A 26,335-nucleotide genomic window follows, 5' to 3' on the forward strand; every position below is an offset into this window, starting at 1 on the left:
TTGATGTTAGGTGTCCATTTTAGGTCTTTTTTTTAATATATATATTTTTTTAAAACAAAAACACAAAACACATCTTTTCAAAATGAAGCTTTTGCTCCAGTCACATATTAAAGCAAATCATTAACAAATCTTATTTTTCAATTAACACAACTAAATATTTTAAACAAGTATTTCCCTAAAATCTGTCTATATAACTATACCATTATCCCCAAAAACCCGTTACTTAAATCTTAAATCCTAACCAATTATCAATCCATTTTTCTCTTTCATTTGCTTAGATGGATATATTTTAACAATATAAATCATACAATTATATTAACATTCCAAAAATATTTAATTTCAACATACCCATTTTATTTCTAACTATTAAACTCAAAATGTATACTCTTTATTTCTATTATTAAACCTATCTTATTCATTTTATCTTAACTATCACTCTCAACATAGACCCCCCTCACTTTAATTATCCCACTTCATTTTATATTTTCCTAAAGAAACCCAGCGTTATTGTCTTTATCTTTGTTGTTAAACCAATCATTTTTATTTCTTGGCTATTAAACACAGCATAATCATTTGTTTTGGCTGTTAAACACAGCATATCCTTTTTTATTTTTTGGCTGTTACACAGCAAGCCCTTTCTTGTTTGGCTATTAAATACAGCATATTAATTTTGTTTTTTGGCCGTTACACAGCATATTCCATTTTTTTGGCTGTTAAACACAGCATACAGTGGGGCAAAAAAGTATTTAGTCAGTCACCAATTGTGCAAGTTCTCCCACTTAAAAAGATGAGAGAGGCCTGTAATTGACATCATAGGTAGACCTCAACTATGAGAGACAAAATGAGAAAACAAATCCAGACAATCACATTGTCTGATTTGGAAAGAATTTATTTGCAAATTATGGTGGAAAATAAGTATTTGGTCAATATCAAAAGTTCATCTCAATACTTTGTTATATATCCTTTGTTGGCAATGACAGAAGTCAAATGTTTTCTGTAAGTCTTCACAAGGTTGGCACACACTGTTGCTGGTATGTTGGCCCATTCCTCCATGCAGATCTCCTCTAGAGCAGTGATGTTTTGGGGCTGTTGCTGGGCAACACGGACTTTCAACTCCCTCCAAAGGTTTTCTATGGGGTTGAGAGCTGGAGACTGGCTAGGCCACTCCAGGACCTTGAAATGCTTCTTACGAAGCCACTCCTTCGTTGCCTGGGCGGTGTGTTTGGGATCATTGTCATGCTGAAAGACCCAGCCACGTTTCATCTTCAATGCCCTTGCTGATGGAAGGAGGTTTGCACTCAAAATCTCACGATACATGGCCCCATTCATTCTTTCCTGTACACAGATCAGTCGTCCTGGTCCCTTTGCAGAGAAACAGCCCCAAAGCATGATGTTGCCACCCCCATGCTTCACAGTAGGTATGGTGTTCTTTGAATGCAACTCAGCATTCTCTCTCCTCCAAACACGACGAGTTGTGTTTCTACCAAACAGTTCTACTTTGGTTTCATCTGACCATATGACATTCTCCCAATCCTCTTCTGGATCATCCAAATGCTCTCTAGCAAACTTCAGACTGGCCCAGACATGTATTGGCTTAAGCAGGGGGACATGTCTGGCACTGCAGGATCTGAGTCCCTGGCGGCGTAGTGTGTTACTGATGGTAACCTTTGTTACGTTGGTCCCAGCTCTCTGCAGGTCATTCACTAGATCCCCGCGTGTGATTCTGGGATTTTTGCTCACTGTTCTTGTGACCATTTTGACCCCATGGGGTGAGATCTTGCGTGGAGCCCCAGATCGAGGGAGATTATCAGTGGTCTTGTATGTCTTCCATTTTCTAATTATTGCTCCCACAGTTGATTTCTTCACACCAAACTGCTTGCCTATTGCAGATTCAGTCTTCCCAGCCTGGTGCAGGTCTACAATTTTGTTTCTGGTGTCCTTCGACAGCTCTTTGGTCTTCACCATAGTGGAGTTTGGAGTGTGACTGTTTGAGGTTGTGGACAGGTGTCTTTTATACTGATAACAAGTTCAAACAGGTGCCATTAATACAGGTAATGAGTGGAGGACAGAGGAGCCTCTTAAAGAAGAAGTTACAGGTCTGTGAGAGCCAGAAATCTTGCTTGTTTGTAGGTGACCAAATACTTATTTTCCACCATAATTTGCAAATAAATTCTTTCCAAATCAGACAATGTGATTGTCTGGATTTGTTTTCTCATTTTGTCTCTCATAGTTGAGGTCTACCTATGATGACAATTACAGGCCTCTCTCATCTTTTTAAGTGGGAGAACTTGCACAATTGGTGGCTGACTAAATACTTTTTTGCCCCACTGTAATCATTTTGTTTAGCTGTTCAACACAGCATACTATAACTTTTTGGCTGTTAAACACAGCAAATTCATAGTTGGTTTAACTATCAATCTCTACTTAAATGTTTCTTTGTTGTTTCCATCCATCTATGCATTGCTTTTTCACATAATCTTATTTTTCTGTATCCTTTTTCATGACATTCATGACATTTTAACATTGAGACATGGTTCTTGCTTAAAACATATCTTTAACTGTATTTATAAATTCCTTTTAACATTTTCAATTAATCATATTCATCCTTATTCTTTTCCTTAACATTTTGACATTAAAATATAGTTCTTGCATCAAGCATATCTTTACATGTATTAATTAATTTCTTTTAACATTCTTGATTTCTATAAAACCTCCCTTTTATTATTACAATCCATCTTTACTTTATTTTATTTTTAATCACATTATCTTCATTTCCTCCCCTGCACACATATATTTTCTTCCATTTTCCAAGTTTTTAATTTTGTTCTCTATAAATCAAGTTAATTCTCTTTTCTTATTTTTATTCTGGATATGATGTATCAAATCTTTTTCTTTTGAGGCTGCGCTTAATCCTTCTTCTATTCCTGCACCAGCATTTAAATTATTATTATTTCAACTGTAGGAGTTCCATTGTAGATTTCTTTTCTTTTCACCATAATCAACTGCCTGCATACAGGAAAGAAAAATCCTCCTCCACAGAGTTCAGTAATTTTTACTTGTAAAGCTCAGAGTTTCCCATAACAAAGGGAATTTACAAAGTTCCTCTTTATGCCAGATGGTGTCTCTCTATAATCCACATTTTCCATTAGTCATGCAAGACTCCATTTTATTTATTATTATATAACCATCCAATTTATTTCTTCTTCTTTTAATTAAAAAAATATCAAATCTTATTTTTTTTTCCTTTTAAATCCAGTTCAAATTTTAAAGTATTTAGTCTTTTAATCATATCTCTAGATTAATTCTCTTAGTTCTGTTCCAAGATTAGTTGTTTCTCAGATCTTTGTCTCTTTAAAGTTGTAGTTTTAAATTTTTTTCCAAAGCCCCTTTGTTGCATAGCCGCTGTTTTAGGCTAGGGGTCTCCTAATTATTAGTAATGCTCCAAATGTTGTTACAAGCCTGGGCTGTTATCACTCACCCAGCTTCAAAGAGCTCCATCTTTCTCCACTTTCCTCCAGCACTTTTCTTGCCTGGTTGTCCCAGCTTCGTGGCAGCCACCATGCCGCCGACTCACAGAGGGTTCCCTCCGACCTCCGAGGAACTTGCCTGTTCCTCTCAGTCGTCCTAGGTGCCCCTTTTCTTCCCCCATCCCCTGCAAGAAGGGTTCAGTCCAAAGACCCATCGGCGGCTGTTTGGCAGCCGGGGTTTTCGTGGGACTCATCAGAGCCCGCTATTTCACTGACTGTCTCGCCACGAAGCCAAACCGGAAGACTCCATTTTAAGTCTTGAGATATGATAGAACCTAGAAATTTGAAGGTCTCTACTGTTGATACTGTGTTGTCTAGTATTGTGAGAAGTGGAAGTACGGAAGGGTTTCTCCTAAAGTCTACCACCATTTCTACAGTTTTGAGTGTGTTCAGTTCCAGATTGTTCCGGTCACACCATGAGGCTAGTTGTTCAACCTCCCGTCTGTATGCGGATTCATTGTTGTCTCGAATGAGACCAATCACTGTTGTATCATCTGCAAACTTTGGTAGTTTAACAGATGGATCGTTGGAGATGCTGTCATTGGTATATAGAGAGAAGTGGAGAGAGCACACATCCTTGGATACAAAGACTTAGAGGGGGTTTTCAGTGAGGAAGACTGAAACTGATTGCGCGATAGTGTTTGTGCCAGAGGCTAAGTTACCCAAGCCTAAGATGTACTCCATGATTCCTAAAGAAATGGAGGAACTGAGGAAATACATTGATGCCAACCTAGCGAGGGGTTTCATCCAGCCCGCAAAATCCAAGGTAGCAGCCCCAGTGCTCTTCAAAGAGAAAAAAGATGTGTGTGTGTGTGTGTGTGTGTGTGTGTGTGTGTGTGTCTTTGTGTTGATTTTCATGGAATTAATGCCGTGTGCATAGAGAATACCTCCCCCCTCCCCCTCATGAAGGACATGTTAAATCACATATCGAGGGGCAAGGTGTTCACAAAATTGGATTTAAAGGAAGCGTACTACCACATAAGAATAAGAGAGGGAGATGAATGGAAGATTGCATTCAACTGCCCCCTTGGTAGCTTCCAATTCAAAGTCATGCCATTCAGACTGCAATGGCCCCCTGCAGTATTCATGCAGCTAATTAATGAAGTGCTACATGAGCACCTGTACCAAGGGGTCCTTGTTTACCTGGGTGACATTCTCATATTTAGTGATATCCTCAAAAAACACATAAAGCTGGTATGGCAAGTACTGAAAAAAAACTCCTTGCCACCAAGCTCTATGCAAAACTGTCCAAGTGTGAATTCCACAAAACTTCCCTAGATTATCTAGGCTACAGAATCTCTAGTGAGGGGGTGGAAATAAACCCAGGAAAAGTGAAAGCAGTGCTCAACTGGCAGCCCCCATGCACTCGCAGAGAACTTCAAAGCTTCCTGGGATTTGCCAACTTTTTATGGGCAATTCATCCTGCCTTTTGCGGAGGTCGCCCTGCCCCTGACCGAACTGCTGAAAACAAGGTCTTCCCCAATGAAGCAAAAGCCTAACCAACCACTTGCTTGGACAATGGGTTGCCAAAAAGCCTTTGAAAAATTAAAGAGGCTTTTCACCCAGGAGCCTATCCTTCAACATCTAGACCCGGAGCAGCAGTTCATAATACAAGCAGATGCCAGCAATGGGGCCATGGTAGTGGTGCCCCTGCAAAGGGATAGCAAAGGACAACTCCTACCGTGTGCCTACGTGTCGAAGAAACTCACTGGCACGGAAAGATGATGGGCTATTTGAGAAAAAGAAGCCTACATAGTCCGCTGGGCCCTACTCTCATGGAGACATTTTCTAAAAGGGGGGAAAGTGCCTTTTGAGGTCTGGACTGATCACAAAAACCTTGAAGCCCTGAAGACCCCCCCCCCCCAGGAAACTATCTCCCAAACAAATCCACTGGGCACAGTACTTTAGACAATTCAAATTTGAGCTAAAGTACATACCAGCAGGAAAAAACTTGTTAGCAGATGCCTTGTCTAGAAAACCACAGCTTGATAGCCGCCGGGTGTCCATGCTATCATTCCTCCCATGCAACTGGCAGCGCAAGTCATCACCAGAAGCCAGACCAGGCGGTCACCTGATCCCAATCGAGACAAACTGACAGCCACATTGAAGGCAGCACTACCAGCAGACCCCTGGCTCACAGTCAATAAGGATGTCTTAACTATGAGGGATGGACTAGCATGGAAAGGGTCTAAGCTACATATCCCTGCAAGCTTAAGACTGGAAGTGCTACAGCACAGTCACGACTCAAAGCTAGACAGTCACTTTGGGTTTTTGAAGACCTTGCACCTTGCTAGTAGGCAATTCTGGTGGCCAAAAATAAAAGCAGATGTGGAAGATTATGTGAAGAGCTGTGCCACCTGTGCAGCCAGGAAAAGGAGGCCAGGAAAAACCCCTGGACTCCTTCAGCAAGTGGCAAGCCCCAGCAAGCCTTGGGAGGAAATTGCAATGGATTTTATAGTTGAACTCCCAGAGAGTGGGAGGAAACACAATAATCTGGACAGTTATGGACTTATGTTCCAAGCAAGCCCACTTTACTGCTTGCTCCGGATTGCCTTCCGTGAAAAAACTGGCTAAACTGTTCAACAAACACATCTACTGCCTACACGGAATGCCCTGCCAAATCATCTCAGATCGAGGAGTACAGTTTACAGCTACGTTCTGGAGGGAGTTCTTGAAATCTGTCGGGTCCACACAGGGATTTAGCTCGGCTTTCCATCCAAGTACGAACGGCGCAGCAGAACAAGCAAATGCAATGGTGGAACAATACATAAGATGTTATGTGGATTAGCAACAAGAGAACTGGGCGGAGCTGTTGCCATTTGCAGAAGTGGCTTACAACAACGCCATGCATAGCAGTACTGGACTGACCCTTTTCAAGTTACCAGCGGCATGGAATTTGTCCCCATGCCTGAACTGCCCAGAGAACCCCCCTCTTCCGTGTCTTTGACAGAATGGATGCAGTCTCTGAAAAAGGGGTGGGAAAATACAAAAATAGCATTGGCAGAGGCAGCAGAGGAATATAAAAAACAGGCAGAAAAACACAGTTCCCTACAAATCCCTTTCCGTGTGGGAGATAAAGTGTTTCTGTCCACAAAATGCATACGGTTGAGACTGTCTAGCAAGAAGTTAGGACCTATGTTTCTAGGTCCCTTTCCAATAGTGAAAGTAATTAACCCAGTTACAGTTCAGCTTAGCCTCCCCTGCATTCTAGGGAAAATTCATCCTGTGTTTTATTGTAGCTTACTGAAACCACCCGTTGGGTCTAGATTAAGACCTCAGACCCAACTACCTCCTCCTCCTATAGTGATATAAGGGGAAACCCATTATGAAGTGAAAAGGATTTTAGATTCTAGAGTATACAAAGGTCAATACACGAGGCTGGCTCCAGGAGATTATAAATGCTTCTTTGAGTGAGGGTGTCTTTCCCACCGTCTTGAAAGAGGCAGTGGTGAGGCCCCTCCTCAAGAAGCCCTCCCTGGATCCAGCTGTATTAGCAAATTATCGTCCTGTCTCCAACCTTCGCTTTGTTGCAAAGGTTGTTGAGAGTGTGGTTGCACGACAACTGCCTCAGTACCTGGATGAATCGAATTATCTAGATCCGTTCCAGTCGGGATTCAGGCCCGGGTACAGCACAGAGACAGCATTGGTCGCATTGGTTGATGATCTCTGGAGGGCTCGAGACAGGGGTTGCTCCTCAGTCCTTGTCCTATTAGACCTCTCAGCGGCTTTTGATACCATCGATCATGATATCATGCTGCACCGGTTGGAAGGGTTGGGGGTGGGGGGCACTGTTCTACAGTGGTTCTCCTCCTTTCTCTCTGACCGGTCGCAGTCTGTGTTGACAGGGGGGCAGAGGTCGACCCCGAGGCCCCTTATATGTGGGGTGCCACAAGGATCGGTCCTCTCGCCCCTTCTATTCAACATTTATGTGAAGCCGCTGGGTGAGATCATCCGTGGTTTTGGGGTGAAGTACCATCAGTATGCTGATGACACCCAGCTGTACATCTCCACCCCAGACCACCCCAATGATGCCCTCGAGGTGATGTCCCGGTGCCTGGAGGCCGTACAGATCTGGATGGGGAGGAACAAACTCAGACTCAACCCATCCAAGACCGAGTGGCTGTGGTTTCCGTCATCCCGATATAGTCAGTTGGCGTCATCTCTGACTATTGGGGGCGAGTCGTTGGCCCCCACAGATGGGGTTCGCATCTTGGGCATCCTCCTGGACTCACGGCTGTCTTTTGAAGAGCATATGACGGCCGTAGCCAGGAGGACTTTTTATCAGGTTCGCCTGATTCGCCAGTTGCATCCCTTTCTGGATCGGGACTCGTTACGCACGGTCACTCACGCCCTTGTCACCTCACGCCTGGATTATTGTAATGCTCTCTACATGGGGCTCCCCTTGAGAAGCACCCGAAGGCTCCAACTGGTCCAGAATGCGGCCGCGTGGGTGGTAATGGGAGCAATGTGGCACTCTCATGTAACCCCCCTCCTGCGCGAGCTGCACTGGCTCCCAGTGGTCTTCCGGGTGCGCTTCAAGGTTTTGGTTACTATCTTTAGAGCGCTCCATGGCTCAGGACCAGGGTACTTACGAGACCGCCTCCTGCCACCAATAGCCTCTCACCGACCAGTTCGCTCCCATAGAGAGGGACTCCTCAGGGTGCCGTCGGCCAAACAATGTCGACTGACGGCCCCCAGGGGGAGAGCCTTTTCTGTGGGGGCACCTACCATCTGGAACGGGCTTCCCCCGGAGTTACGAAACATCCAAGACTTACGCATATTCCGCCGTGCCCTGAAAACATTTCTATTCCAACAAGCTGGTCTGGCCTAACTCTCCCTTTTTAATTGGCTTTTAAACTGGCTTTTAAATTGGGTTTTAAACCTCTTTAGATAAATTTGGATGTTTTTTAATCTTTGAGCCTAAATTACTTAATCTGTTTCTTAATAGTTTTTAACTTCTATATGTATTTGTATTTATTATGGCTGTTCACCGCCCTGAGTCTTTCGGGAGTAGGGCGGTATACAAATATGAAAAATAAATAAATAAATAAATAAATAAATTACAATACTTACTTCATTGGAAAGGGGACCCTTTGTCTGAAGCTACCTGGGTTAAGAATTGGAATGTGAGGGCAGGTATTGGTTAAGCAATTCCATGACAAATATCCTGATAATCCAAATGGTCCCCCTGGGGGGGAGGGGTGGTTAAGTGAATGATTTTAACCTCCTGTGTTACTCTCGTTCTAGGACATGCTTTTCTGTTGAGGGGGGGGGCGCCTGTCAGATCTGGAAGCCATCTTTTACTTTTGGGCCTTTAGGTTTGCCACATCTTCTTCTGTGGGAAAATGGGAGGAGGGATTGCATAGAGTGTAGATGATATGTGGTCAAAATAACATTCCTTTCTCAGAGAGTCAAGGATGCATTGCCCTGGCACCTGAAGTCAGATGACTGGGAGGTGTCTTCAATTTGGACAGTGGATGATTGGACCATGTGATGGACATGAGGGTGTTGGACAAGGACTTGAACTTTCACTTGGGTGTGGAAAACCTGGAAACTTTCAGATTCAGGTTTTCCCAGATGTGCCAATATCTCTAATAAAAAGTAACTTTGAGGAAATCCAAGCCTCTGAATTTTCTTTCATTGGGGGTGTTACTTGGAACCCTGGCATTAACTTAATTAAAAAAGAACCACATGGCATAGTAATAGTTAAAAAAGGAGCATGTGCTTTGAGCATATTTCCTGCCAAAAAGGTCCTTTCCCATAGAAGGTTCTCAATAGAATTTCAGCACAAATTCAGAATCCATATGTGTGAAAAAATACTGCTTCAATTCGTTTTCAGGTATAATATAAACAAATGCCTATGTATAATGTCAGCTTGTTTTTAATGTTTATCTTTGGACTAAAACAAAGAGAAAGATAACTCTAGCAAGAAAGGCCACTCTGTATGCAGTGGGATACAGAGTATCCTACTGCACATAGTGGTCCACATCAGTGTATCTCTTTGTGCAAAACTATGTCTGTAGTGACCTAGCCTTACACTTCCCATGTGAAAAAGAGCTGAGGCCGAGCCTGCAACCGAAATATCAGAAGCCCCTGGAATCATGAGCTGAAGGCGCTGGGTTTGGGCAGAGTTGCCTCACTGCTCCCTGTAGTGCTTGTCTGTTTCAAGCTCTCTGGCCACTTCAGAGGCTCCCCAACCACAGCACCTGCCTGAGACTGGCGACTTCTTCCTCAGCTATCAACAAAGCAGCCTTATTCCTGGCCCTCACTATTGTGGCCCATCATCCTGATCTTGGCGCTTTCTGAGCCTCTTGGCACATGCCCACACTGCCCCATTTGCCTTTCCACTTTGCCCAACCCTTTCTACAGAGGGCTTGCTGGAGAGGCACAAAAGTATTCCTTATTAAGGCCACCTTCTTGGCCTTTGGTGGATTTGTCACATACAAACCTGATGGAATCCTTGTGAATCTTGCACCTCAGGGGGCTTTGTGGTGGCTTCAGGATCTCCTGTTCTTCTGTCCTTTTCTGGGCATGAAGAGGCCGAATGTTTTCAGTGCTGAACCTGAGAAACACAGGAGTCTTTGGGAAGGGAGAGGGGCCAATCTGGATCTCCACCTGATGCTACCAGAGGGAACAGACTGGGTTAGGGAGTAAGGCAGGGGATGTTCAGAATGCACGGATCTTTCTAGAGAGAAGACTTGTGGGTGGGGATGGATGCTGCAGTGGCTAGAAATCTCAGAGAGGAAAAAGCAAGAAGCAACAAAATTGTCACCAGTACAGAAAACAAAAAACTTGTTCTTAAAAGCCCAGAAAAAATCAGATTATTTTGTAGGGCATAAGGTATCCAAAGCATCACAGTGATTTATGACTGATATCTGATATTCTGCCTTCAGGTGCTTTGGAGAATAAGTCAACTTCCTCTTCTTTGTGACAGCTTCTCAAATATTGGAAAACTGCTATCATGTCACCCCAGCCCATCTTTTCACTAGACTCAGTTCCCACAGCCATTCTTCATATGTTTCAGCCTCCAGCCCCCTAACCATCTTTGTTGTTCTTCTCTGCACTCTTTCCAGAGTCTCAACATCTTGTTTATATTATGCAATCAAAACTGGATGCAATATTTCTAGCATAGATTATTGAAAGATAACAATGGACATTTATGAAATGTAATCCAAATCATGGTTAAGCACAATTTCTTAGGAAGTTATTTAAAAGGTTAATAAAAGTTAGGATAGAGATTTTATTTATTTATATTCTTATTAAATTTATCTGTCAACCATTTTCCTGTTTGGGGCGACTAATTTTCCACTCACTTCTTTAGGATCCACTAGATAATTTAATTACTTGAAACTGCTGTGAGGGGCAGCATTACACAAAGGATTGGGTGCCTTGAGCTGCTTAGCGGAGTTAATCCAAGTGCTTCTTCTAATCTTTCCAACAAGAATTCATGCTGGGCCTGCTTCTACTTTCCCAGGGAACTTGTATGCCGCGTACTGTATCTTGCTGAAGGCAACTCGAGGTGAATAATTTATTTTTACTTCTTTATTTAAAACATTTATATAGCTGCCTGCCTTATACCAAACTCTGAGTTTTTCTTTTTGTTACCGTAGACTAAGAGATATTTTTGTGATCACATTTGCATTTTGCTGCAGGAAAATGAATTTTTTATCGTTTTTTCCTGTACCTTTGTCTTTCTTTCTTTCCCCTTTCTTTTTCTTTCCTCTATATTAGTTTTTGTTAGTTTTTATCTTCCCTCTATGTTTATAAACAGAGGGGGGGGGAGGGAGAGAGAGGGAGGGATGGAGGAAGGGAGGGGCGGAGAGGGGGGGAGAGAGAGAACCTGCCCACTGGTGGCTGCTGCCTGAAATTGACAGGTTTTGCTGCTTTTGTTTGCTTCCTAAGTAGCTCCGATAAGCATGCTGGGCAAAGAGCCAGCTCTAGCTGATTCCTTTCTATGTGTATTTCTATTATGTGCCCTCGTATTCTCCTGTAACTCCTTCATCTCCAATGAATGTAAGTACAAATATCCATTTTCTTCTTGTTAATTATTTTAGCACCAGGGTGAGTGTTTCAAAGGGCAGGGGATGGGAGAAAGGGGCTATGCCTTTTATCTAGCTTCCTCGTGAGTCACATTCTGGAAAGCTTCCCTGCCATTTGGACTCAGCAGATTGTTGGGGTTATATTTGTCTGATGCTGTCAAGCAAAAGAAATTTGCAGTAAAACTATAAACTCAGATGAAGTCATGCCATTTTTTTTCACTTAGTGCCCACTTTGATCAAGTTGCTGGTCCCCACTGTGGTCTCTAAATGAGAATTACCTGTACTAAAGAAGAAAAACAAATACTATGAAAACTGCTGAAAACTCAGACATGAGAAACATGATACTTGTAGGATCTGGATGCTCAAAACTAGATCTTTTAGAGCCTCTCCTAAAATATTTTTTCTTAATCAGAAGTAATTCCTTAAAGACCAGCTTTTGAAGATGAATTCCTTAATACACAATGAATCATGTGCTATGAATAACTAGAAATCAGGCAAAATTCCAGAATATACGAAGACTGGTACCTGATAAAGGACTCACGGTCATCTGTCAGGAAGGACCAGCGATATTTGATAAGAAGGGGACTGCAGTTGCTCATACTGATGTCACGGATAACTTCTGTGTCATTCAAGATGCAGCCAAAATTGAGATCCATTGTTTGGAAGTGGAGGTTTGGGAAATGCACTTCCCCCCGGAGATCAACATAGTCCACATGAGGATGCTCCAAGTAACGCAAAACGAGAACTTCTTCTGATACTCGACTACACAGGTCATCTCTATAGAAGGGGTTAAACCTGACTGAAAGATGATGTATCCCTCCAATGTCCATTTTTAAAGGCTGAATTGGAATAAAAGTTAAGTGTACATTAGTAATTTGTTTACACATGATGGGTTCTGTGCACATTTTTAAATGGCTAAAACTTACCTTGAGGGCATTCTAGGTAAAGAATGAAATAGGAGCTCTCTTTTTTCCAGTTACGTATCTATGTATACATTTATTTATTTATTGAAATTTATTGGCCTCCTAACACCGGTAGACTCTGAATGGACTGAAGCACTTAGCAGAAGTTAGATAGGGAGGAAGAGCAGGAGGAAGCCAAGGATGTGGGCAGCAGCTGGGGGGGGGGGGTGTAACAGAAAGCACTGGAAAGAGGAGGGGGAGAACAGTTATTGGGGTGCCTTAATTCATCAAACTTGTAAAGTGGCCCAACTCCATAAGGTCTCTGACTGGGGTACAATATTAGGAACAGATTAGAATAATTAACAAATCTGAAAATATATATTACAATGATATGAAAATATAGATTATGATAATATGTTAAACTAAGGGATAGAAGGGAGAGGGGTGAGTCACACCAACCTTCCCTTCTCAGCCTGAGTGGCTCTGGGATCCCTGCAGGTTTGATTCTGCCCCAAACCCTAAGCAACAAAAAACATTCTGTCAAACCAAAATTTGAAACTTGGCAGAATTTCAAAAATGTGATTTGCTTGTTTTGGTTTTGAATCAAAACACTGTCAGTATATTCATGAACTGGCATAGCAACAGGTCAACCAATGGGGTACTGTTTGGTAACTGAAACATAATATTTGTTGCATGGGGCCATAAGAGACAGTTTGGGGCCTGGGCGTGGCTTAACTGTTCTGTATATAAGCTTGAGGGTACTAGCTTCTCTCTCCTCTTTTTTTGCCTTCTCCATTTTGTGCTTCCATTTTGTGTTGTGTTTTAATTGCTATTTCTCTTCTTTACAACATGGAAAAACCTACAAGGGTATTGTATGCCTTATGTGTTGTTATGTATAGAAAGGCGTTTTGAATCCTGCTGAATTGTCTGATTGTGTATGCTGCAACAAACTCTGACAGGTTATGGGTCCAGGGCACACAGTAAGACTGAATTGTAATTAAGCTGAGAGACTGCCTGTGTTAATAGAGAAACATAAGACAGAGAAGGCTTGCAGGATGGCTGCTGTTGAATTTGAGGAGAGCTCTCTGCTTCGATTGGGACAGAAGAACTGTATAATTTGGGCAGCAAAGATGGAGTGTTTCCTGAAGGCTAAGGAGCTCTGGGATATTGTTGTTAATCCACCCCAGGGGCCATTAGCAGCTGCAGATCAGAGGCAGGATGATAAAGCAATGGCCTACATCATCTTAGGTTTAGAAGATGAACAATTTATGAATGTGGCAAATTTAAAAACTGCAAATGAAGTTTGGCTACACTTAAGAAGTGTGCATGTGAGTGTGTCCGCATGCAATGTTGTGCAATTATCAAGAAAATTATATAGAGCTCGGCTTGAACCACATGATTCTGTGGAGCAGTATTTTGTATACATGCAGAGTCTATTTGTTGAGTTAGAACAGCATGGCATGAAGATTCCTGAATCTCAGAGGATGCTGTTGGTGTTAAACAGTCTGGATGAAACGTTGGACATTGTTTCAGCAGTGTTTGAATGCAAACCAGAGCAGGAGTTGCGTTTGGAAGCCCTTAAAGTCTGTTTAATTTCTGAAAAGCAGAAAAGCCATTTTAGAATAAACCACAAGGAGAAATTCCTGAGGTGGGGGCCCAAGAAGCAGAGAGAGAAATGTAACAGACTGGCTGTCTGCAGAGACTGGAATACAGCTCAGCAACAGAGATGGTGCTTCATCTGTGGTGAAAAGACACCTTTAAAAAAGGAATGTTTGCAAAGGAAAAACTATTTGCAAGGAAGAATATCAACTGATGAACAAGTTGCTGTGGCAAAAGTTAAGCTATTGCAATAGCAGAGACAAATGGTTAATAGACAGTGGGGCTAGTCAAACAATCATTAATAATTCTTAATTGTTTTACAGGATGGATCCAGCTGGAGGAGATGCAGTGACTCCATCCATTCTGTTAAAGACATGGATGGGTTGGGAGTGGTTGGGAGTTATTTCCGAGGAGCTGAGAGAGATGAAGCGTCGGAAAAGACGCCTGGAGAGCGATTGGAGGACAAGCCGATCTGAATCTGACCGAACACAGGTGAGATCTTATATTAAGACCTACCTAGTGGCGATAAGAGCGGCGAAGTCTAGCTACTTCTCCGCTCTTATTGCATCTGCAGAGAACCGCCCAGCTGCGCTGTTTAGGGTGACCCGCTCCCTACTTCAGGTGGGGATACGGGAAGATCCCTTAAAGGGTCGAGCTGAGGATTTTGTACAATTCCTGCATGATAAAGTCGCTCAGATTCGGGAAGGCCTGGACTCCGATTGGGTAGATCCAGGGGAGGAGACGGGGGCAGGTCTTGAGAGCGTTATCTGGGAAGAGTTTGACTCTGTGGCTCCTGAGGACGTGGACAGGATTCTGGGCAAGCTTAACGCTGCCACATGTTTATTGGACCTGTGTCCCTCCTGGTTGGTACTGGCCTCCCGGGAGGTTACATGAGGCTGGCTCCTGGGGATTATAAATGCTTCTCTGAGTGAGGGTGTCTTTCCCGCCGCCTTGAAAGAGGCGGTTGTGAAGCCCCTCCTCAAGAAGCCTTCCCTGGACCCGACTATATTATCAAATTATCGTCCAGTCTCCAATCTTCGCTTTGTTGCGAAGGTTGTTGAGAGTGTGGTGGCGCGACAACTACCCCAATACCTGGATGAAGTTGTCTATCTGGATCCGTTCCAGTCGGGCTTCAGGTCACGATACAGCACGGAAACGGCATTGGTCGCATTGGTGGATGATCTCTGGAGGGCTCGGGACAGAGGTTGCTCCTCTATCCTGGTCCTATTAGATCTCTCAGCGGCTTTTGATACCATCAACCATGGTATCTTACTGCACCGGCTGGAGGGGTTAGGAATAGGGGGCACCGTGCTTTGGTGGTTCTCCTCCTTCCTCTCTGACCGTTCGCAGTTTGTGTTGGCAGGGGGGCAGAGGTCGACCTCAAGGCACCTTATTTGTGGGGTGCCGCAAGGGTCAGTCCTCTCACCCCTTCTGTTCAACATTTATGTAAAACCGCTAGGTGAGATCATCCGTGGTTTTGGGGTGAGTGTTCATCAGTATGCTGATGACACACAGCTATACATCTCCACCCCAGACCACCCCAATGATGCCCTTGCTGTGATGTCCCGTTGCCTGGAGGCCGTGCGGATCTGGATGGGGAGAAACAAGCTCAGACTCAACCCCTCCAAGACCGAATGGCTGTGGCTTCCGGCGTCCCGGTATAGTCAGCTGGTACCATCACTGACAATAGGGGATGAGATCTTGCTCCCCACAGAGAGGGCCCGCAACTTGGGTGTCCTCCTGGATTCACGGTTATCTTTAGAAGATCATTTGACGGCCGTGGCCAGGGGTGCCTTTTATCAGGTTCGCCTGATCCGCCAGTTGCGTCCCTTTCTGGATCGGGACGCCTTGCGCACGGTCACTCATGCCCTAGTTACCTCCCGTATGGACTACTGTAATGCTCTCTACATGGGGCTCCCCTTGAAAAGCACCTGGAGGCTCCAACTGGTCCAGAACGTAGCCGCATGGGTGATTATGGGCGCAGCTCGTTACACCCATGTAACACCTTTCCTACGCGAGCTGCACTGGCTCCCGGTGGTCTTCCGGGTGCGATTCAAGGTGTTAGTTATCACCTTTAAAGCGCTCCATGGCTTAGGACCTGGGTACCTACAAGACTGTCTTTTGCCATTAATAGCCTCCCACCGACCAGTTCGTTCTCACAGGGAGGGACTACTCAGGGTACCGTCAATCAAATTATGTCGACTGGCGACTCCCAGGGGGAGGGCCTTCTCTGTGGGGGCTCCAACCCTTTGGAATGAACTGCCCCCGGAGATACGGAATATCCCTGATCTCCGTGCTTTCCGCCGTGCCCTCAAGACCCTGATGTTCCAACAGGCAGGGCTAAACATACAAACATGTGAATGATTTTTTAAATGTTATCTAATTCTGGGTTTTATTTAATTGACCAAACTAAGTAATAATTTTAATTAGCAATTTTATGATGTTTGTGTGTCTATATTTTTCTTGACTGTACACCGCCTTGAGTCCTACGGGAGAAAGGCGGTATAGAAATATAATAAATAAATAAATAAATAAATAAATAAATAAATAAATAAATAAATAAATAAATAAATACTAGTGATCCTCTGCCGTCGGGCTTACCCGTCTCTTTTCCCGTTTTTTTCCAGCCACGACTGCAGCAAAAGGGAATGGAGCTTTTTAAAATTTAAGCGATTGTACCTATCTATGATCGGATCGAGACTTTGCTCTTGAAATAGAAGCTTGAGTGGCCCAAGCAGCCATGGTAGCCACGCTGCAAGTAGAATGGACCAAAATACGTCCAGGTAAGGGTTTGGCCTTGAGCTCATATGCTTTCGCGATACAGGCTTTCAGACACCTGCCCACTGTAGCAGAAGAAACCTTTCGACCCATAGATGAAGGATGAAAGGATACAAACAAAGCTTCAGTCCGATGAAAGGAAGCTGTTCTTCTTATATACCTGTGGAGAGCCCTGCAAACATCTAACATGTGCCATCTTACTTCCATCGGATGTTGTGGACAGAAATCAGGAAGAATAAGTTCCTGCACCTGGTGAAACCAAGAATTCACCTTAGGCAGCAAGGCCGGGTCCATTCGTAAAACCACTCTGTTAGTATGGAAAATACAGAAGTCCTTCCAGATCGATAAGGCCGCCAGTTCCGAGATTCTTCTACCTGATGTGATTGCTAGAAGAAAGGCAACCTTGAGAGTCAGAAAACGTAGACTGATGGAACCCAACGGCTTAAACAGAGAAGATGTGAGGGCTTGAAGCACCAGAGACAAATCCCATGTAGGGTAACGATGCACCACAGGAGGGCTGAGATTGGCAGCTCCTTGGAGAAAACAACGAACCCTCAGATGTTGAGAAAGGGACCAATGGGAATCACAGGTAAGTATCGCCAATAAGGTGGCCACCTGTCGACGTAAGGTGGCTAGTGCCAAACCACTGTCTAGTCCTACTTGCAGAAACTCCAAAACCTCCGGAACCAAAGCCGACGTAGGGTCTACATGTACCTTCACACACCACCAACAAAAGGCTCGCCAGGAAGCGTCGTAAATCCTGTTTGTAGATTCCAGTATGGATGCCTGCATCGTACGTATCACCTTGTCAGAAAGGTTGGCCTTACTCAGAAGGACCCTTTCAAGTGTCAAACGGTTAAATGGAGCCATTGGGGCTCCAGATGGAGAACGGCCCCTTGGCTGAGCAAAATCCTGTCTCGTGGAATCCTTCATGGAGGAGACACAGAGAGACTGACTAGGTCTGCGAACCAAGACCTGTGAGGCCAATGAGGAGCGACCAGAAGAAGTTCCGCTCGTTCTGTCAACAGCTTGCGAAGCACTCTTGGAATTAGTGGAATGGGCGGGAACGTGTAGAGCAGTCCCCGCAGCCAGTGGCACCAAAGAGCGTTGTAATTCTCCACTCCTGGAATTCGAAACCTGGAGAAGTACCTTGGTAGCTGTGCATTCTTTGGACTGGCGAAGAGGTCGAGAATGGGAACAGACTTTGATCCTGAGGTTCCTCAAGTAGTCCCATTGTTACCCATATTGGTAACCACTTTAGCCTTATGGAGTAAGGACTTAAAGAGTGATGGGTGGAACAGACCAAGAAAGGCTGGCCTACCAGGTCTCAGCCCTTCATCCTCCAAAAATTCCATCTCTTCCGGACATTCCTCCCCTTGCGAAGAAACTTCACCACTAGAAGACTCGTGTTGTGAAGGGGAAGTCTGTCTGCCAGTCACAGCAAGCTGAATTTGCTGAATAGGTCTGGTTGCCAACAAAGGTGCTGTGTGCCGTGTGCTGTGCCTTATCAAACTGTTTCTCTAAGGATTTGTGGCGCCTGCCCGCATCTTTGTCTGCCCCTGCAGTCCGTCTTGCAGATCCTCCTGATGAAGGTCTAGCTTTGGCTGACTTACTTCTGGTAGATTTAGAAGTACGTTTAGAACCAGCCCTTGTGACCCTATGAAGCCTTGGAGGGCTAACAGTAGGTTCTAAGTCAGAAGATACATTAGAGGCAGACATGATAAATAGATTATTTCCAATAAGTCCAGAAATTAATTCCTTTCAGGAATATGACTGTATGCAGAAAAATTAAGGTAAGGGAAATTCCCAATTACCACACAGAAAATACCAGTTCAAAGGATGACTGAGCTTCAGAAACATAGCAAATAAGGAACACATTGCTCCCAGGCAAACCTGTCCTTCCAGAAGCTGCTCTCAGCACCGGATGCAGACTACAAGATCCTTATCTGCAGAAAGATCCCAGGCAGAAGAACAACCAGGCAATTCAGCACAGAGCCAAAGGACTCTAAACGCTGCTTCGCAATTCCAGGAGCTTAGCCAGGCTTGCAATTGAAGAAATGAGCTTCCTGGCTCCCTCCGCTCCGACAACGCCCAAAATAAACTGTAAAATGGCGAGCACAGGCAGGAAGAAGCCCCCTGCGCCTGCGCAATTAGAAACAGCTGTTCTTCGGTGCAAAACCCCTTCGCGCTTCCAAAAAATGGCAGCCATTATCAAACCGCCTCTTTGAAGAGCCGCTGCTGCATTCATCTCCAAATAGATGTGGAGGCAAAAACAAAGCCTCTCACGCACCACAAAGCATTTCCTGGTCGACGGAGTTTGCATCGGAGTTCCAGTCAGTAACTCTGTAGCCGCTCAACACATGCTGCAGCTGCGATTGTGGTAAGGGCTCTGTTAACTCCCAGTCACCCCACACACACACACACACACCAGCGGCAACACAAACCTCGGAGGCGCCCAAACAGGACACACATCGGATTGCTGCTTCCTCAAAAAAATAAACAATCAGGGTGGGGGAAGACAATCTGGATTTCCCAGAGATGTCTAACCCATGACCAGCAGCAAAGGAGATCAAATTTTCCTACCTAGTTTAAATGTGCAGCTCCAGGCTCCATGTAACAATTTCAGAAAAATCTTAAAGTAACTACAATGAAGAAATTCCAAATAAACAACCAAAAAAAAAACCCCAAAGGAAAACTTTTAAAAACAAGAACTATAGGTTAATCTGGCCTCTATTTGCCAGAGAACTGAAACTCAAGTCTTGATTAATAGAGTGAAAAGACTGAAGACCATAGGAAGTAGAAGGCGTGGTAATGGAAAAAGAAAAAAATTGCACTCAGTCTTGAGCAAATAGATGAGAGATTAACCCATACATGGAATGTCAGAGCAGCGCTTTGGAAAACATAGTATTTGTTGTATGGGGCCCGGGTGTGTCTTATCTATTCTGTATATAATCTTGAGGGCACTAGCTTCCCTCTCCTCCTTTTTTGCCTTGTCCATTTTGTGCTTCCATTTTGTGCTGTGTTTGTAATTGCTATTTCTCTTATTTTATTTATTTATTTATTTGATTTGTTTGTTTGTTTTTTTGCTTTAATTTATATGCCTGTAGTACAGTGGACTAAAGCACTGTAATTAACATCTGCTGCTTGCAATTACTGCAAGTTTGAATCTCACCAGGCTCAAGGTTGACTCAGCCTTCCATCCTTTCAAAGGTAGGTAAAATGAGGACCCAGATTGTGGGGGCAATAAGCTGACTTTGTATAAATATACAACAGTATGAAGGCTATTGCTTAACGCATTGTAAGCCACCCTGAGTCTCCGGAGAAGGTCGGCATATAAATTAAAGCAAAAAAAAAAAAAGCAAAAAAACCCCTGAAAGGATGGGATCAAGCCAGCCAGGCTAGATGAAATAAATGAGTTTTCAGGACCCAACGAAAAGTCTGGAGGTCTGGTATTGTGCGTATCTCTGGGGGTAGGTCGTTCCAGAGGGCAGGTGCCGCCACAAAGAAGGCTCTCCCCCTGGGGGTCGCCGGCCAACATTGTCTGGCCGACGGCACCCTGAGGAGGCCTTCTCTGTGCGAGCGTACTGGCCAGTGGGAGGCTATTGGCGGCAGAAGGCGGTCTCGTAGATACCCCGGCCCCAAGCCATGGAGCACTTTAAAGGTGGTCACCAACACCTTGAAGCGCACCCGGAAGACCACCGGGAGCCAGTGCAGCTCGCGCAGGAGAGGTGTCACATGGGAGCTACTCATCACTCCCATAATCCCCCGCGCGGCTGCATTCTGGACCAACTGGAGCCTCCGGGTGCACCCCAAGGGGAGCCCCATGTAGAAAGCATTGCAGTAGTCCAGGCGGGAAGTGACGAGTGCCTGAGTGACCGTGCGTAGGGAGTCCCGATCCAGAAAGGGACGCAACTGGCGTATCAGGCGAACCTGATAAAAAGCCCCCCTGGCCATGGCCGTCATATGCTCTTCTAAAGACAGCCGTGTATCCAGGAGGACACCCAAGTTGCGAACCCTCTCTGTGGGGGCCAGTGATTCGCCCCCAATAACCAGCGATGGCACCAGCTGGCTATATCGGGACGCCGGAAGCCACAGCCACTCGGTCTTGGAAGGGTTGAGTTGGAGCCTGTTTCTCCCCATCCAGGCCCGCACGGCCTCCAGGCACCGGGACATCACTTCAAGGGCATCGTTTGGGTGGCCTGGGGTGGAGATGTACAGCTGGGTGTCATCAGCGTACTGATGGAACTCCACCCCAAAGCCATGGATGATCTCACCCAGCGGCTTTACATAAATGTTGAACAGAAGGGGCGAGAGTACCAACCCTTGCAGCACCCCACAAACAAGGCGCCTCGGGGTCGACCGCTGCTCCCCTGCCAACACAGATTGCGACTGGTCAGAGAGGTAGGAGGAGAACCACCGCAAAACGGTGCCCCCCACCCCCAACCCCTCCAACCGATGCAACATGATACCATGGTCGATGGTATCAAAAGCCGCTGAGAGATCTAACAGGACCAGGATAGAGGAGCAACCCCTATCCCAAGCCCTCCAGAGATCATCCACCAACGCGACCAATGCCGTTTCCGTGCTGTGCCCAGGCCTGAAGCCGGACTGGAGCGGATCTAGATAGACAGCTTCATCGAGGTACTGTGGAAGCTGCCACGCCACCACACTCTCAACAACCTTCGCAATAAAATGAAGGTTGGAGACTGGATGATAGTTAGCCAAAACAGCCGGATCCAGAGAGGGCTTCTTGAGGAGGGGCCTCACCACCGCTTCTTTCAAGGCGGCCGACAGGACACCCTCACTCAAAGAAGCATTAATAATCATCTGGAGCCAGCCTCGTGTAACCTCCTGGGAAGCCAGCACCAACCAGGAGGGACACGGGTCCAATAAACATGTGGTTTCATTCAGCCATCCCAGAATCCTGTCCACGTCCTCGGGAGCCACAGGATCAAACTCCTCCCAGATAACACTCTCAAGACCTGCCTCAATCATCCCATCCGGACTTACCCAGTCAGAGGCCAGGCCTTCCCGACTCTGAGCGATTTTATCATACAGATACTGCACAAAATCCTCACCTCGACCCTGCAAGGGATCATCCCGCGCTCCCAGATGGAGGAGGGAGCGGGTCACCCTAAACAGGGTGGCTGGGCAATTATCTGATGACACAATAAGAGCGGCAAAGTAGCTAGATTTTGTCGCTTTTATCGCCACTAGATAGGTCTTAATATGAGACCTCACCAGTGTTCGGTCGGATTCGGAATGGCTGGTCCTCCAACTACTCTCCAGGCATCTTTTCCAGCGCTTCATCTCCCTCAGCTCCTCGGAGAACCAAGGAGCTAGGTGAGTTCGGTGCCGGGTCAAGAGGCCGCAAAGGCACGACGCGGTCCAAAGCCCCAGCGATCGCACTGTCCCAGGCGGCCACCAAGTCTTCAGCCGAGTCATGAGCCAGAGTCTCAGGAAATGGCCCATGCTCCATCTGGAACCTATCAGGATCCATCAGGCAGCTGGGGCGGAACCACCTAGTTGGTCCCGCCTCCCTGCAGCAGGGTGTAGCGGTTAGAAAGTCAAGCGAGTGGTCAGACCATGACAAGGGTTCGATGACTATATCCCCTATATCAAGGCCACTTGATCACTGACCAGAGATAAAAACTAAGTCCAGAGTGTGCCCGCCCTTGTGAGTAGGCCCATGAATTAACTGAGTAAGGTCCATGGCCGTCATGGAAGCCATGAACTCCCGAGCCACCTCAAACGTTTCACCAATGGATAGCAGGTTGAAATCCCCCATGACCAAAAGTCTGGGGGTATCAACCTCCACCTCGGCTATGACGTTGAGCAGCTCAGGCAGGGCCGTTGCCACGTGGCAGGGAGCCAGGTACGTGATCAACAAGCCCATCTGCACTCCACGGCCCCACTTCACAAGAAGGGACTCACATCTGGCTATCTGTGGAACAGTGGTCTCCCTCGGATCAAGACCTTCCTTTATAATAACCGCCACCCCCCTGCCCCTGCCCTGAGCTCTCGGCTGATGGAATGCACGGAAGCCTGGTGGGCACATATCTACGAGGGGAACTCCCCCCTCCTGGCCCAACCAAGTCTCCGTAATACCTGCCAGGTCCGCTTCCCCCTCCTGAATAAGATCGCAAATGAGAGGGGCTTTATTTACCACGGACCTGGCATTGCATAACAACAGCTGAAGGCTCAGGCCCTGAGAGTCTGAGCAACCTGGGGAATGAGAAGGGCTATAGGGACAGGGGCGTGCCACTGCTCGAAGATAGCAAGTGTGCGCCCCCACCACATGATATGGCCCCCTGCTCCCACCATATCTGCCCCTCCCACTCAGCGTATTGATAGAAAAGCCCTCAGCAGAATGAACTATAATGCCCCCCTTACCCCCGGAATCCGTACCCTCCATAGCCCAACTGGCAGCCAGGCCAGACCCCTCCCCCCGTGGGTTAACCCCCAAACCCACACAACCCTCCCACCTAGAACCCCTTAAAAATCTATCAAAAAATTTCCCCAATCCCCTTTTTGCGACATGCCACCTCTCGGGGTTCCAAAGCCCGTCCTAAAGGTAGGCCCTCGATAGAGTGGAGGGCCACACCTGCGAGAGGGGGGAATCTCGCAGAATAAGAAGCTCCGCTGGCGAATACATCTAAGTAATCAGGGGAAGCCCACGGCCAGGGGGTTAATCAAGTTGATCCAAGTTCTGGAAAAAGGGTATCCAGTCAGGTCCAAGTCAATAAACTCCACTGCTCTCTCACAGCAGTGGATGGAGTCTTAAGCCATTTCGGGGCCAGATGTCGACACCAGCTGCCCTCTCACGAAAGCTGGGAAGAGCCAAGAATCGCAGTCTTCGTCCGACTCCATACCAGACTTGAGATCCAAGGTATATCCCTCTACAATTGGGAAGCATTGATGACAACCATCAATCTGCAGGACCACAGGCCAGGAAGAGACTCCGGTGGCTGCACCTTAGGCGAATGAGGAGGCCATAAAAACATCCACGGGAGGCAGATGTCATATTGTTCAGAGGCCACCTCTAGATGATAAATAGCCTCACGGAGGCTAAGAGACCACACGAGGCACAGAAGACCTGGCCAGAAATCTTTCACGGCCAGTGGGGTCAACAATGCCTCTAGCTCACCCCCATCCACATGAGGGAGGGGGGAGAGCCTCTAGAACGACCAGGGGCGGGCCTTCTCCAAGTGGGTCACCCCCCCATGGCTGCAACAGGCAGTCCCAAAAACAAACGTTGGTAGCATAGTTGGTATAATGGTCAGAGTGCCCCTTGCTCTCCCAATGCAGGCTTCCTGTCCCTCTTCGCCCTCTCTGATGTCATCCCCCACAGCTGCTCGTCCCAGCGCCACAGCCAGCGCCAACATCGACGTCACCAGCCCTCTGAAGTCACCTTCATCCACCGCTGGGTCTTGCAGGAACTCCTGCCATCCCCACGGATTCCCCTGGAGCCCCAACGAGGGGCAGCATCGCCGATGCCGACGCTGCCGTTCCGCCAGCCTGGCGGCCATGGGGAGACGCCGAGGCCGCTCTCACCTGGCTGCAAAGCCGCAGCATAGCCGCCTCCGCCTCGTCCTGGCCGTTGCATCCTGGAGAGCAACGAGCTCTCAAGATGTCAAAAGAGATCGGTGAGAAGCTTCCCTCACTGGGCATGGGGCATAACTAGCTGGTCCGGCCCCCGAAATCCCCCAAAAGCCGGGAATATTCCCCCTGGCATCGCCGCTGCTCAGCTGAGAGCGGCCATCTTGGACATGCGCAGAAGGAGAAAATCTTCTCTACAACGTGGATAAACCTACAAGGGTATTGTATGCCTTATGTGTTGTTATGTATATAAAGACGTTTTTAATCCTGCTGAATTGCCTGATTGTGTGTGCTGCAACAAACTCTGACAAACACATTCTGTTTCCTGCACATTCCTAAGTGTAGTTTTCTATACTCATACTATAATTAACACTTTCTGTCTCTCTAGCATCCGAGTGTTCTGCTAACCAGGATGTGGACCAAATTCGGATGAAGAACAGTTCTCTTACCTGCTCAGGAGCTGGAATCATTTTGTGATTCGCATCACAGAGGGCAAAAGGCTCTTGCAAAGAAAGGACAACCCTGAGTGGCAAAGAGGAAACATTCTTCAAGGACAGAGGCTTGTACTGTGCGGTCAAGATATCACTGGGGTTCTGGAGAAAAAACAGAAAGACTGAGCAAGAATCACACACACAGGCAAGTGTCACACACAAAATAAGGTAGAATCACAATATGACAGTGTTAGAAAGGGCCATTGAAGTTCAGTCTATTACTTAGTGCATGAACTGATCAGTGGCCCATGACAATTAATGAAGGACTACTAGATTTTTAAAATATTTCTGAAGAATATTTGACCACCAGACTAATTTTGATGCAACTCTTCCTTTGCTCAAGGGTATCTGCCCAGCACATTGCATGTTTGGTGCTGCTGGGCATGGAGACTGGACAGAGAAAAAGAGAAAGAGGGGGAATAGTATCTTTGACAGGGAAGGAGGAAGAAGGTAAAATATGTCAGAAAAAGGAAAATGGCTGTACAAATGATGAACAGGTAATTACCAAAATATATAAATGTTTGCTGAAATTCGAAATAGAGGATGTGCACATGAAATAATATATAATAAAATGGATTAAGAACTTTGGACATAACATACTGTTGGAGCAGTAGGAAAATATGTGGTTAAAAGGATGAAAATTCACATTATGTTATAACCAAAAAGAGAACTTTTACAAAATGATGTACTTTGGTATATGACTCCAGAAAAGTTATCTAAAATGTATAAAAGTATCTCAAATTTATATTGGAAATGTGGATGACATGAAGGGTTATTTTTAAGCAAATCAGACTTAAAATTGGTTGCCCTCTCCCCTCCTTAGAAAAACTTTATAACTCCTGCTGCCTTAAGAAAGTTTAAAACATTCTTAAAGATCCATCTCATCCTGGGCACCCTTTTTTTTGAACTATTACCGTTGGCAGACAGTACACGACAATAAAAACAAGGACAAATAGGCTGAAAAACAGCTTCTATCCCAGAGCAGTAACTATATTGAACTCTACTGTATAGTGCAGGGGTTAAATGTTACCAGTTCGGACCAGTTCGAGTGAATCAGTAGTAAAAAATGCTATTTCCGACTATCAGTTGGGCGACGATCAGCTGTGATGCGTGATTTATATTAGCTAGAATGGTCGGATTTCCTGCTTTCTAGCTAATCTAAATCGCATGGCACAGTGGATTCCCCCCCCCCCTTGCTGTTCTATTTACCGTTGCAGACTCAGAAGGCTTCAAAATGTTCCTTTTTTAGTGCAGCACGGGTGCACCTCAGGCAGGCATGCGTGCAAAGTGCGCACGCATGTGCAAAGCGCACACTCGGTAGCAGACTCACAGAACCGGTAGCAGACTTCAGAGGATTTCACCCCTGGTATAGTGTAATGCAGTATCAGGGTTTTCAATTC

At 45.8% G+C, this 26,335-nt stretch overlaps 1 protein-coding gene and 1 long non-coding RNA gene across 7 annotated transcripts in view; one reads left to right on the forward strand and one right to left on the reverse strand.

The window, feature by feature from the left end:
- The window catches only part of HYDIN (HYDIN axonemal central pair apparatus protein), a 416,706-nt gene that overhangs the window by 210,658 nt on the left and 179,713 nt on the right, over positions 1–26,335 (reverse strand). For all 6 annotated transcript variants that reach the window (XM_087877179.1, XM_087877178.1, XM_034425679.3 and 3 more), the window contains 3 exons: positions 24,894–25,037; positions 12,092–12,405; positions 9,976–10,089 (listed from right to left, as the gene is read on the reverse strand). In XM_087877179.1, coding sequence (XP_087733305.1) covers positions 9,976–10,089; positions 12,092–12,405; positions 24,894–25,037 — 572 coding nt within the window. The remainder of the gene's footprint in view (positions 1–9,975; positions 10,090–12,091; positions 12,406–24,893; positions 25,038–26,335) is intronic.
- LOC148112317 (uncharacterized) lies at positions 13,206–25,084 on the forward strand. The gene is made up of 4 exons (XR_015729618.1): positions 13,206–13,335; positions 14,391–14,559; positions 16,695–16,850; positions 24,833–25,084. It is a non-coding gene; the product is annotated as an uncharacterized LOC148112317 (long non-coding RNA).

This window comes from Pantherophis guttatus, chromosome 11 (genome assembly GCF_059756535.1).
Source record: "Pantherophis guttatus breed Tessera chromosome 11, ASM5975653v1, whole genome shotgun sequence".
NCBI lineage: Eukaryota > Metazoa > Chordata > Lepidosauria > Squamata > Colubridae > Pantherophis > Pantherophis guttatus.